Source organism: Dermacentor albipictus, chromosome 1 (genome assembly GCF_038994185.2).
Source record: "Dermacentor albipictus isolate Rhodes 1998 colony chromosome 1, USDA_Dalb.pri_finalv2, whole genome shotgun sequence".
Lineage (NCBI taxonomy): Eukaryota > Metazoa > Arthropoda > Arachnida > Ixodida > Ixodidae > Dermacentor > Dermacentor albipictus.
In genome coordinates this window covers 430,880,878-430,892,760 of record NC_091821.1, presented here as the reverse complement: position 1 = coordinate 430,892,760, position 11,883 = coordinate 430,880,878, and the positions used below count along the sequence as shown (strand labels likewise).

General features: G+C 45.2%; 1 protein-coding gene across 1 annotated transcript in view; it reads right to left on the bottom strand.

The window, feature by feature from the left end:
• Positions 1–481: 481 nt before the first annotated feature.
• LOC135907409 (hydroxyproline dehydrogenase-like) overlaps positions 482–11,883 on the bottom strand; it is a 39,761-nt gene continuing 28,359 nt past the window's right edge. The window contains exons 6-10 of the mRNA XM_065439096.2: positions 11,032–11,178; positions 6,281–6,456; positions 4,869–4,970; positions 3,647–3,735; positions 482–1,238 (exon numbers count right to left, since the gene is read on the bottom strand). Coding sequence (XP_065295168.1) covers positions 1,042–1,238; positions 3,647–3,735; positions 4,869–4,970; positions 6,281–6,456; positions 11,032–11,178 — 711 coding nt within the window. The 3' untranslated portion in view covers positions 482–1,041. The remainder of the gene's footprint in view (positions 1,239–3,646; positions 3,736–4,868; positions 4,971–6,280; positions 6,457–11,031; positions 11,179–11,883) is intronic.

Sequence of the window (11,883 nt, the reverse complement as noted above, 5' to 3'; positions counted from 1 at the left end):
TCCGTTCTGCACGGACTTGTTGCAGTAGTCATTGTCCTATAGCTCCACTTAATAAAGTATGCAATACGTATTATGCTTAGATTTACCACTGTACAATCTCAGTCATCGGGACTAGTCTTACAAATGCTTGACTCATTTCAGTGTGCGTAGCGCCTGGAAAGGATAGTCAGCCTAATCCCACCCGCCCTTTCCATTTCTGGATCGGACTTTTTCTTACTGTACATCCATGTTGCAATCACCATAAGTGACATGGTTTAAGAGTTCGTCCACTCCCACAGTCGAGGCTAAGTGAACAGGCACACAAAGAGAAATAAATTATGCAAAACGCAGATGAAGGTCATAGGCAGAAAAAAGCAGTACTTGGCAGGGAGACGGTACAGGGTAGGTGCAATGACTGCTGTCGCAGCATTTAGAGTCGTCACTCATTCTAGCGAGGTTCCAATATACCTCCGTGATGCACAGCAAGACAGTATATTCAATCTACAAGGCAGTAACTTCTTTCTTTATTTTTATAATAAACATGTCTTCAACAACAAGGGGATACTAAAGATGTGACAAAAACACTACAATGGCGTCCAACACGCGGTAGACAAGCACCATCACAAAGAGCGGCGCGAGCTTGCATACGCAGTTTTTGGTTAAGAAGGAATGGCGTGGCTCCGCCGCATTCTCGACAAGCGAAAGATGAAGCCAAGTGAGGGAATTAAAAAACAAAGGATTAGAGACAGGAGTGAGTACACTACACAGTGGTACGTGACGATTATTTCATCTTGTCACCCCCTATCTTCTATTTGTCACGTACCAAGTACCAGCAAGCTCAGTTCAGCGCCGCTTTGAGCCCGAAGAGCGAGCATCTGACGGATTCCTGCGCTCGAAGCAGTTTGGCGTTATCAAAAACGTCGCACCGGAAGAGCGGAGAGTCTCTCTTCCACCTAGCGGCTAAGGGCAACGCACTGACATCATATCTCTTGATTGGAGGGTATCGCTGTGCGTCATGGCCCGCGTGCGTCCAGGGCCACCTAGGCGCCCCAAGCGTTCAGCTCAGTCGTGCGCTGGCTCCAGGGGCCTCTTCCAGGAGCCCGCGAGTCGGCGGCGTATCTCGGCGGCCAGCATGCGCCGCTCGATAACGGGGCTGCTCAGCACGGACCGGTTCTCGCTGGCACGTCGTGCCAAGTACAGCAGCAGATCCGATGGCGGGCCGTACGGGATCGACTTGTACACGTTGTACCCGCGGGTAGCTGCAAGCGAGAGCGAGCGAGCGGCTCACTTAGGCTGGTACTGTAAAAAAAGAAATGTTAAGCTGGACTGACAGACTTCAATTTTTTCTCAGTTACAAATAAAGTGGATTTGAATGGGCAGCTAGTGTGCGTAATTTACGCTGAACGGCACCGCTCTGTGTTTCCGAGTTGATGTGACGGCAAGGAATGTTTGCGTGAAAGCTTAGTGTTTAGCTTGGTGATTACTGTTGTGATTAGATTTTGCGAGCGTTAAGGTCATCGCCCTGCTGTCACATATTCATGGAGCATGCATGCAATAGACAGGTCGTCTTACAGAATTTTTTCGCACTCCGGCGACGTCAACGTCAAATTTTCGCACTATATACTCGCGGACAACCTAGGAAAGCAGTGAGTGTCATACAGGTGCTTCACTTTCAAGCGTGATTTGCCTAGATGCGTCAGCCAATTACGTTATCTTATTTACGTCGGCGTTTCTCGAGAGCGATGTCTTGGAAAGCGGACACACCGAAGCCAGATGCAATACCGTTTTGTGGGCGGAGCTTGTGTTCAATTCTTCGGTTGTCACCGAGTGCAGTTTTGCGAGACGTCAGTGTTTTCAGTAGCGCCTTGCACGAAGCTAGCGAAATGTTCGATGATCAAAGAAACATATACGCGAATCGCATGTCATTGAAACCGATGGCTCCATGTCACAGTTTCTCTGAAGTGTAGTTACGAAAAATGATGACCTATAACGTGAAGAAACCCCATGATAAACGTGACGTACGATTAATGCCATCGGCGTCGCGGGACGGGCGCCAAGTGAAAAAAATATATATCATTGCCAATTTAGCGGTAAGTACGAGAAAAATGCGTGAGTATTATGTCGTGTCTACTTAACATCCCGGATGCACAATTTAAACCGCGCTCACCGCATTGCCAAGTGTCGTTCTGGAGCTCACTCGACATAGACGTTTTGTCTCGTCGAGGGGCGACGTCCAATCGAACAGAGGTCTGGAGCAGACGAATGCCACTTCCACTATATATATATACATATATATATATATATATATATATATATATATATATATATATATATATATATATATATATATATACATGTATACACACATGTATGTATGTATGTATGTATGTATGTATGTATGTATGTATAACGTCCCGACTTCGAACCTGCACAGTGGGCAAAGCGAGGCCCTATAGTGGAGAGCTGAAAATTAATTTTCACCGTCAGGGGTCATTCGAAGTTCTCGCAGACCACGATACATGAGAGTTTCTGAAATCTACCCCTATCCGAATGCGACTTCCGCGACCAGGATACGAACCCGCGACTTCGCGCTCAGTGGCAGAACGCCATGGAACCACGGAGCGACCACGTCACTCTCTATTTTGCTCTCTAGTGGGAGTCTCTTCCCCCGAATTAGCGCTACTGAAGTTATTCTGCCAGACTAACTTTATTCGACTTTGTTCTTCAGCGTCCCATTAAGACCTACGGTAATGACGTGATAGTTCTTCATTTCAATAGAGAGGCGTCCTGCACGGAAATCAAAATTGCTCGTCGGGTTGGCCCTTGGTCAGGGCTGACGTGCAGAAGCCGAAAGGTGTAGTTTACCTTTATCAATGTTGATTTGGTATTCAATGTGCTTCCTGGGAATTCGTAACAGGTACAAAACATGAAAACGCTGAATTTGTGACGTAAAGGTGCGGGACTTGGTATCTTTGCATAAGCGTTTTCATGGATATATTTAATGCCCGCTTTTGCTTCACTCTATCTGTTTTTTTTTTACTATTATTCGGAAAGACGATTTCTACGGAATGATGTGCTAGAGTTCACAAAGTTTGTAGTGTAGCTCAGTCCATAACTTGGCTGCAATTTTTATTTAGCAAGGTGAGTGACAATGACAATGCTGACATTTGCATATTTGAAATCGTTCTTTCTTAAATAGTGTTGAATTGCTCCTTTTTGTTGTATGAATTTTATTATTATCTGATTTGGTGTGCTCCTGTGTTTTTTGTGTTTTTGGCGCATTATTAAACAATTGAGTTCAATCATATATTCTATTTACCTGAACAGATGATTTGGCCTTTCAGTTGTTATTTTACAACCCACCCAACCCCCTCAGGGAGCCCCACACCGAGCGGTCAGGGCTCATGGGGTCCTGGACTGCGAACTCCAACCACACCAAGGGCCCGTCAATGGGCACTGCGGTTTCTCTTTATTTTATTAATTGTTTTAGCTCTCTTTCTGTATTTTTTCTCTACTGGTTACCGCCCTATGCAATGCATGTTGCGCCCGACTGCATTTTTCTTATTAATCTCAACTAGAATTTCGGTTACCCCCAATGGCTTTCTTGTTGCACCTATCGTTATTTCGCGGTGAAGTACGCATCCCCCCAAATAACCCCATGACTCACCTAAAGGGAAGGTGATGTGATCGTACATGCCCAACAGCTGTCCAAAGCTGACTCTCTTGTCGTTAACAGGGAGACCCAGCTCCTGCATCCTAGAAGAAGAAAAAAATAGCAGTACAAAACATAACACACCCGCTGTGACCTGTAGACTTCAACAAACTAAAGGTCAACAAGAATATGCCGACGGAACGACACATCCGTTGTGTGGTCCCCAGCCTGACAAAATTTTGCAGACAGAACATTTTGCAGACCATCACTAAAAGCTCGAGTTTTTCGTTGTTATTGCCGCAGTTTGAACTCTAGGACTCATAAATCACGAGATTTCGCTCATGACGTAACCTCTTAATCAGATTTCATTCCCAACGATCTCAGCGAGACGTCGACAACGACAGGAACAATAGTTCAAATAAAATGTAACGTAAACACCTTTCTTGAAAAATGCATGCTAGGATCCGAAACCAACATACAACCCTGTCAACTTCTAGACAGAGGGTAGTGGCTACGCACCCGGCGCTTTATATGTTACGAACAAATGCAACTTTTTGCGTTCATGCAGAAGTTTTCTTCTAAACGAACAATGCTCAATGCGTGCGTGTTTTGTGTTTTCTCGATGGGCGTTTCTGCCTCACTCCTTGAGAGAAAGGCTCGCAATGAGTATGAACAGGAAATCGGAACTTCTTTCTGTACCTTCAACATGGAGAGGGAACACGTATCATGTCCTCTGTCTTTTATTGATCCACATCAACACATATCCTCTGCGATAATTTGAATCTGTGAAGCCTATAGGGAAATCTAGGGCGGAATACTAAGAAGTTACGCAGCCCTTGTTTCCTCAAATTTCCTTCGGTTTCTAAACAAGAGAAGGGCGCCCGCGTGGCAGCAGTGGAAGGACACTACATTCTTAGAGCTGCGCGAGGCGTGTGATTAGAGTTTGGGCTAAGCGTCTGAACTGTAATGTATTACTCGAATGAGTTCGGGATCACAGTCTGAGATCTCGGGGGCCGTTCATAACAGTAAATTATATGGCGAGGTCGCCGATAGGTGCTATCTACATCGCACAGGCCTAAAGACGGCTCTGCGAGATTAATGAAAGTCATTCCCCAAGGTCATGCTTTTGCCGTACTGTGGGCGGAGTAAAGTACTGGTGACGTCATGGACACCATCTTTGACTTGTAGCACGTGTTCAGTGTATACTAGATGCAGCATTTCGGTGACAATGTCATACCGTTTGGTGGCAGTACGTATGCTGTCCTCGTTGTGCGTCGCTACTACCAGACAGCACTCCCTCTCCGAACTGCATATGTGTTCGAGAAGGTAGCACAGCACCCTGCGAAGAATAAAAAATGAATAGGGCCAACGAAAACGTCCCCTGTTATTCTCTCAAGGATTGCGGCCGCACAGAAAAAAATGAGCAAATGGTACAAAAGAAAAAGGTGCAGTCTTTCTAAAAAAAGTGCAGAAACAATGTTCCGGCGATAAGCAACACCGCTTGCGGTTCAGAAGAACTAGAAATCCATCTAGAAGGCTTGAATGATTTAAAGGCCACATGTCTCAGTTTTTGTTGAGTACAGTGCGTTTTGTCTTCCGTACATCAAATCGGTCGTATACCTTTGGTTTACCCACCGTCGCGTAATTTACGGGACAGTCCCGAATTTCATTTCTACAGCGAAGTCAAACCTGACTTTTTATGGACCACTATTTGACCCGGAATGAGAGGTCCCGACATCCTGATCCGCGTGCCTATTTGAGCTGCAGGTGCAATATAGATGTGCCTTTCAAGGACAAGGTAAGAATTACAGCTGTCTAAATAATATGATATGTCCATTCTTTTACGGCACCTCAGTCGCACACAACGGCAAGTTTTCTTTTGAGCTGTTCTCGGCGTTCAAAACGTTCAGAAAAAGCACAGTGACGTAACGATACTGAATGCCCTTATGCAAACTTTTCTTCGTGAAGGATTCTTATTGTTTTGCTTTTTTCATTGGTTAACTACAAGCTATTTTGTTTGTTCTCCAAGTTGCAATGACAGTGCGGCCGGAAGAACCTATTTTCGCTTGTGTTTTCCCACATGCAATGCTATCGTATTGCTACACTCTACTATAGATTACAAAAGAAAATCGAGACACATGCCTTATGTACTAGTTGACTGACGCACCGACCCAGTAAGACCGACCAACCGACCGACCGACCGACCGACCGACCGACCGACCGACCGACCGACCGACCGACCGACTAAGTGACACAACCTCCAAGCCGAAACTTTGCTTTCTACAGGCCGGTTAGGACGTATTGCAGGACGACGTTGAACGTCGATACCAGTAACTTCTACACGTAATTTGTAGGCCCACACATCACATGCCATGACATCTCAGGGCAAGGTCAGAGCTCCGATTGACCATGCTTCGCAAAAACGACCAATGAACAAAGCGTCTTTTGCGTTCTGCTTTGAATATATGCGCTCGTGGGTTTTCCTGTAGACGACGTCATGACACATGACACATACTGGCCTGGAAAGTACTCAAGAAGTGCTGGCACACCGCAGCTGCCACGTGATTGAAATGTGCGCAGAAGAAAAATTGCTCTTTCGCCGGGGTGCTGGTCATGCATGAGGAGTCAACAACATGAATCTGTGCTTACCGGTCGTAGTTCTCGTTGGTCTTACGATAACTGCTACAGACAGCATCGACTTCACAACGCTCCCTGGCCTTTCTGCGCTCGCCGTCCATATAGGCGCCGCGCACTAGCTTGACGCCGAACGAGGCTCCCATGCGAGTGGCCAGGCACAGGTGACGCCCGACCTTGTCAGGAGTGTCCTGCATCGTCCAGTGAAGTCTTCTACACCAAGCTCTTATGCCGAAATGACTCCACAACTTACCCGCCTAAAAAAAACTTCGCTACAGCATTAAACTGCCTTTCACAAATGGCAATTACGCAACTAACTAGCGTCTTCCTTTTTTTCCTTTCGTCATGATCTAGCTGCTGACTCCGCAATGTGTAACGACATGCACAACTTAAATATATGAAAAGAAAAAGCCTGCCCTTTATGTACTATCTCGTCCGGTAATCTTTGGGAATACACCGAAATGAGCAAAGCTGACCCTGTAACTTTATCAATTAGTAGCAGAAACACCGCTCAGTAGCATCTAGATAACACGAGCATAGAAACACCTCCGCAACTGTAAAGCTTTTCCTTTTTCTTTTATTTTAACTGTGACAGCAGTTAAGTGCTAGAAATTGGATTTGCCTTGTTCGTCCGTCCAGTCCGTTCATCAATCCGGGTACGCTGCACTGACGACACACAATTATGATTGCTTTCGTCATCATGCCACCTCGTCATCCCCGGCATCGCCACTGCCACAGTGCGAAGAAATGTAAAAGTTCTCGAAAGCCACCGTCAGTGGGATTTAAACCCGTGCCAGGGAAAACATGTGCCTTTGAAGAGGTGAGCACGCTAACCATGCACTGAGATACCGCCCATTTTATTGCCATAGCAATTATATGGACACTGCGGGCGCTTTTTGCCGTCGCCGTCACCGTGGTGTTCCGTATAAAGTTTAAGGGCGAAAATACTGTCGCCGCGCATGTTATGCTGTATGTGCGAGTGAAAGTACGTGAAGGAAGCAGATGTGCGCGGCTCAGTCATGCGCGCGAGAAGGAGAAAGTGGAGAGGAAACGCGCCGTCTTCCGTCGCGCGAAAGGCTGTGGGGGGAAGGGAGGGACGGGGGTGCGGCATTGTGCTCCTGCAGCAACTGGCATTTCGCGTCCGGGCGCTACTGAAAAATGAAAACAAAAGAAAATGTAACTGCATCACACAAAACAAACGAATAGAAACATAATGTACTAGGATTATCTTAATCAATTATATTTAAATAGTGAAATGTAGAACCACATAAGAAAGCCAAGCCTTTTGCCAAACTGCTGCAAACACAAGGTTCTATAAAAGTAATAATTTTAACTGAGAACATACAGCTCCCTTAGACAGAGGAAGTCTGGGAATGGTAAAGCCTGTCCATGCATGTAATTCTGATTACACACCATGCATTACAATGTCATACAAAAAGGAAGTTGTGTACATCCCAAAGAACAAGTCAGTACTTCTTTATCACGAACAGCTCCGGTATGGCTTGCCTCTTCAAATAATATTTTGAATCCGTTTTCACATGGGATGATGGTTCTACACCCCAAACGCGGCTTTCCATTAAGCAATGCCCATCTGAGCTAACTGTCATACGACACGACATTCTGAATGTGCTTCCTTAAACTAGATGAGAAAACATGGCCTGGTCCTGATCAAATTCCTTACGGTTTTCAAAGCGATACGCTTAGTGTTGCTCATTTTTTCTTTTCGATATTTATACTAAATCTCTCGAATCCGGAGACGTTCCGAGAGACTGGAAGCGGGCTAAGATAGTACCCATTCACAAACACGGTTCCAAATATGATGTCACTAATTACCGGCCCATCTCTTTGACAAGTACATGCTTCAAAACGCTGGAGCACATTTTAACAACATCTCTAATGAAACGTGTGTAAGAAAACGACATTTTGGGTAAAAATCAGCATCGTTTTCGACGACGGTAATCAACAGTCACTAATCTCACTGAAGTTACACAAGAAATATGTGGATGTATTGATGGAGAGGGTTAAATACATATTATCTTTATCAATTTCTGCAATGCATTCAATAGAATATCCGACAGAAAGCTGCTTATGAAGCTGTCTCAATTTCTAGGTAATACTCAGCTAATAAAATGGATAACGGCATATTTATCTGAAAGGGAACAATTTGTTTCATCAAACTCTGTTTGCATTACCAATAAATCAGTTTGATAGGGTGTGCCACAAGGGTCTTTTATAGGCCCACTTTTTTTTATCTCCGCTTACATACGCGATATGAGTGCAGGTTTCTTATTCGACCCAAATAACCATCAAACATTATGCAGATGACACCATTGTGTATGTTAAAGTAAGCACCCTTAATGACCAACAGGAACTTAGCAGCCATTTACAAAATGTCCGTCTCTGGTGTGACGAGTGCAAAATGGAGCTGAACGCATCAAAAACTGTTGCTATGCATAAGCCGCGTAAGAAAGATCCGTTAATTCTCCCCTACAGCATGAACGGAGCAGCATTACCGGAGGTTGGGGAATTTAAGTACCTAGCGATTCATCTCACGCGTGACTTGAGCAGGTCGGTACATGTTGACAACATTTATAATAAGGCCATGCGTAAACTTTGGTCATTAGTGGATCACAAGACCAACTTGTGCTAGAAATAAGGCAGCTATATCACCAGCTAGGAAAGAAAGGACATGACATTAATTTTCAAGGGCTCCCAGGGCGCTGCGGCATCAAGGGCAACGAAAACGCCGATGAAGCTGCTTGGTGGGCTCACAAAGATGCCGTGAAGGAACCAATCCCTCTGTCAAGAACTGACGCAGCAACAAAGCTTCGCATACTAGCGTGTGATGCCACACGGTTCACGTGGAACACGCCAGCTGTCCGACATACTTGACTGCACCACCTGGACCCATCACTACGACTGTGCTTTCCATCTGGGCTATCCAGAATCGAGACAACTGTTCTCTACCGACTATGGCTAGGAGTGTCTTTCACGAATGCATTTGCTTGCCTCATCAGTATGACTGACAGTGCATGCCTCTGATAGTTCCGACCGCGTGAAACAATCGAACGTACCGTACCGTCTGTTGTTGTCCTCGCTACAGCTCCTAGAGACAATCGCTCGTGGCGGCATTGGCACGCCTCGATGACCAACCGCTTTCTGCGCAGATGATCTAGGAGTGCCGGCTGACGCGACCCTCACACCAGAAGGCGGTGAAAGCGCTACTGAGGTTCCTCCGGTCAAGCGACCTGCTCGGACGTCTGTGACGCTCCTGCGTTCCTTTGCGTGTTTGTTTGTTTCTTTTTTCCTCCCCCACTCCTTTCGCCTGTGTGGAATTTTTTCTTCTTTTTAAAGATCTTTCTGTCTCCCCTTACCCCTTCCCCAGTGCATGGTAGCAAAATAGTTGTCTATCTTGCGGTTAACCTCCCTGCCTTACTCATCTCCTGTATCTCTCTCTTTCTCTCTTGGTCATTACGATGAAAACTTCACGACGCTACCTCAGAAGTAAAAAAAGAAGCTTACAAAATGACTGTACTTCCTGTACTGACTTATGCAAGCCATGTGTGGGAGCCGTACACTCAAAAGAACATGTTAAAATGTCAGCACGTGCAAAACAAGACCCTGAAGGTTTTCTTTAACACATATGCTACAACCCAGTCCGTCACCGAACTTAGAAGCAAAACTGATCTCATGAGTGTCAAGCAGGAAATGCAGCTAGCTTAACAGGTTGACATTCTTTTTTCACGGAGACTATAAACCAGACTTAGAACAACATCTCACATTACAGAATCCTGGTAGCCACAGAACAAAGGATTCAAAACATACTAAACCACTTAATTATACAACATAATCATTCAAACATTCATTCTTGGTTCGAAGCATAGCCGATCGGAACAACTTGCCGCAAGAGATAGTAGGTAGTCCTGATTTACAAGCTTTTGAAAAGGCTGTTGCCAATTATTTGTGAACGGTTGAGAGCACATTTTGTTGTTAGTTGTTTTTCATTTGCAGCTGTTTGGCGCATCACTTTTTTATTTCCGTTGACCTATATAGCGATAAACTTTTTCATTGCAACTCATGTGGTTTATGGTTTTCGTACTTGTTTATGTTATGCCTTCCTATCCTGATTGCTTTCTACAGAATTGTATAAACATGAACTATGTTTAGTTTGTACGCGACAGCAATGTAACCGCAACTCCTGTCTTTCCATGCACTGACAGTATAAATAAATAAATAGATAAATAGATAAATAAATAAATAAATAATCCAGGATCTTCTTTTTGTACTTTTACATAATTATGTTAGCGTTTTAGATATTATATTACTCATTAAATTTTTTTTTCAAGTGCTTATTTTAAATTAATTGGTTTTCTATACGACCGCACCCCTCCGCGTTACAACCGTGGTGTTCTGGTCCAATTACCCCATAGTGAGTGAACCTGAATATTTGAGGAAGAATCAGGCAACGGGAATGCTGATGTCGCAGGGGGGAAATGAGTTCGTGGCTGAAGAAATCCCTGAAGTCTGCCGCGTGTATATATATATATATATATATATATATATATATATATATATATATATATATATATATATACATTTCAATGCGGTAGACAGCGCGCGTCGTTTACTTATACAGGCTGCACAGTCATTGACATAGCGCGCAGAACAGAACAGTGGGGGAAACTCTGTAGCATATAGGCGCCAGATGGCGCCAGTTTGCTCTAAGTGATAGCTGTATCTTATATAGCCTCGATTCGGGCCCTTACCGTCAGGTAGCACTGGTAGGTGTTCCACACAAGCGGTGTGCGCTCGTTGAATGCGGCCATGAGAGCGAGACCCAAAAGCTCGATACCTCCGTTCATGTCTGCAAACTCTGCGTCCACCAGAATCGTCACTCCGGCATCCTTCGCAGTCTGCGAGAGTTCAGTGCAGCGTCGTGTCAGCCGTTCCTGTACCCTGCACCACCGCCGCGGTTATATAACTCCAAAACTCGGCGTCGACTCAAGTGACGCCCAAACTGGCCGCTCTAGAAACCCATTTCCGATCTGAGAAACACGTGCAGGTCATGTCTGTCTCGAAAGGCACGTGCACAGGACGGGCCAAATCCCTGGCTTAGAGCATGAAGAGAGCGTCACGTAAGTCGCATCAAAATGACCGGTTATCTAGGCTATACTGTCACGTGTACTTGTTTACTTTTTCCCGGTGACCGTCTTTCGCCGGCTAACAGATGCTCAAAGTTATCGCCCAGCATAAGACGCGCGCTTCTGTATCAGAGGTTTCCGGAATTCTATCGCTGGTTCTATGTGCTGTTTATGTTATCACCGAGTCTTGTGTAGTAAGCTTGGATGCACGACGAGAATAGTGGTGCATATTCTAGAATTTACGTGGGCAGCAGCGATTATGCTGGAAGATTCAGTTATTCATGTACGAATGGCCGACGCGTCTGAGTCACACGCCACACGTCAGACTTTTGACGATCGACCAGTGTGTGCTCACCGCTATCGCTGTTACTTGTTTTTATGGGCACAGGTTCGCCCGATAAACAGTTAGTTTTCTTACTTGCATTGTGCCACTGGGGTTATTCAGCGTCAATACATGACAATAGCTACATGGGGGTC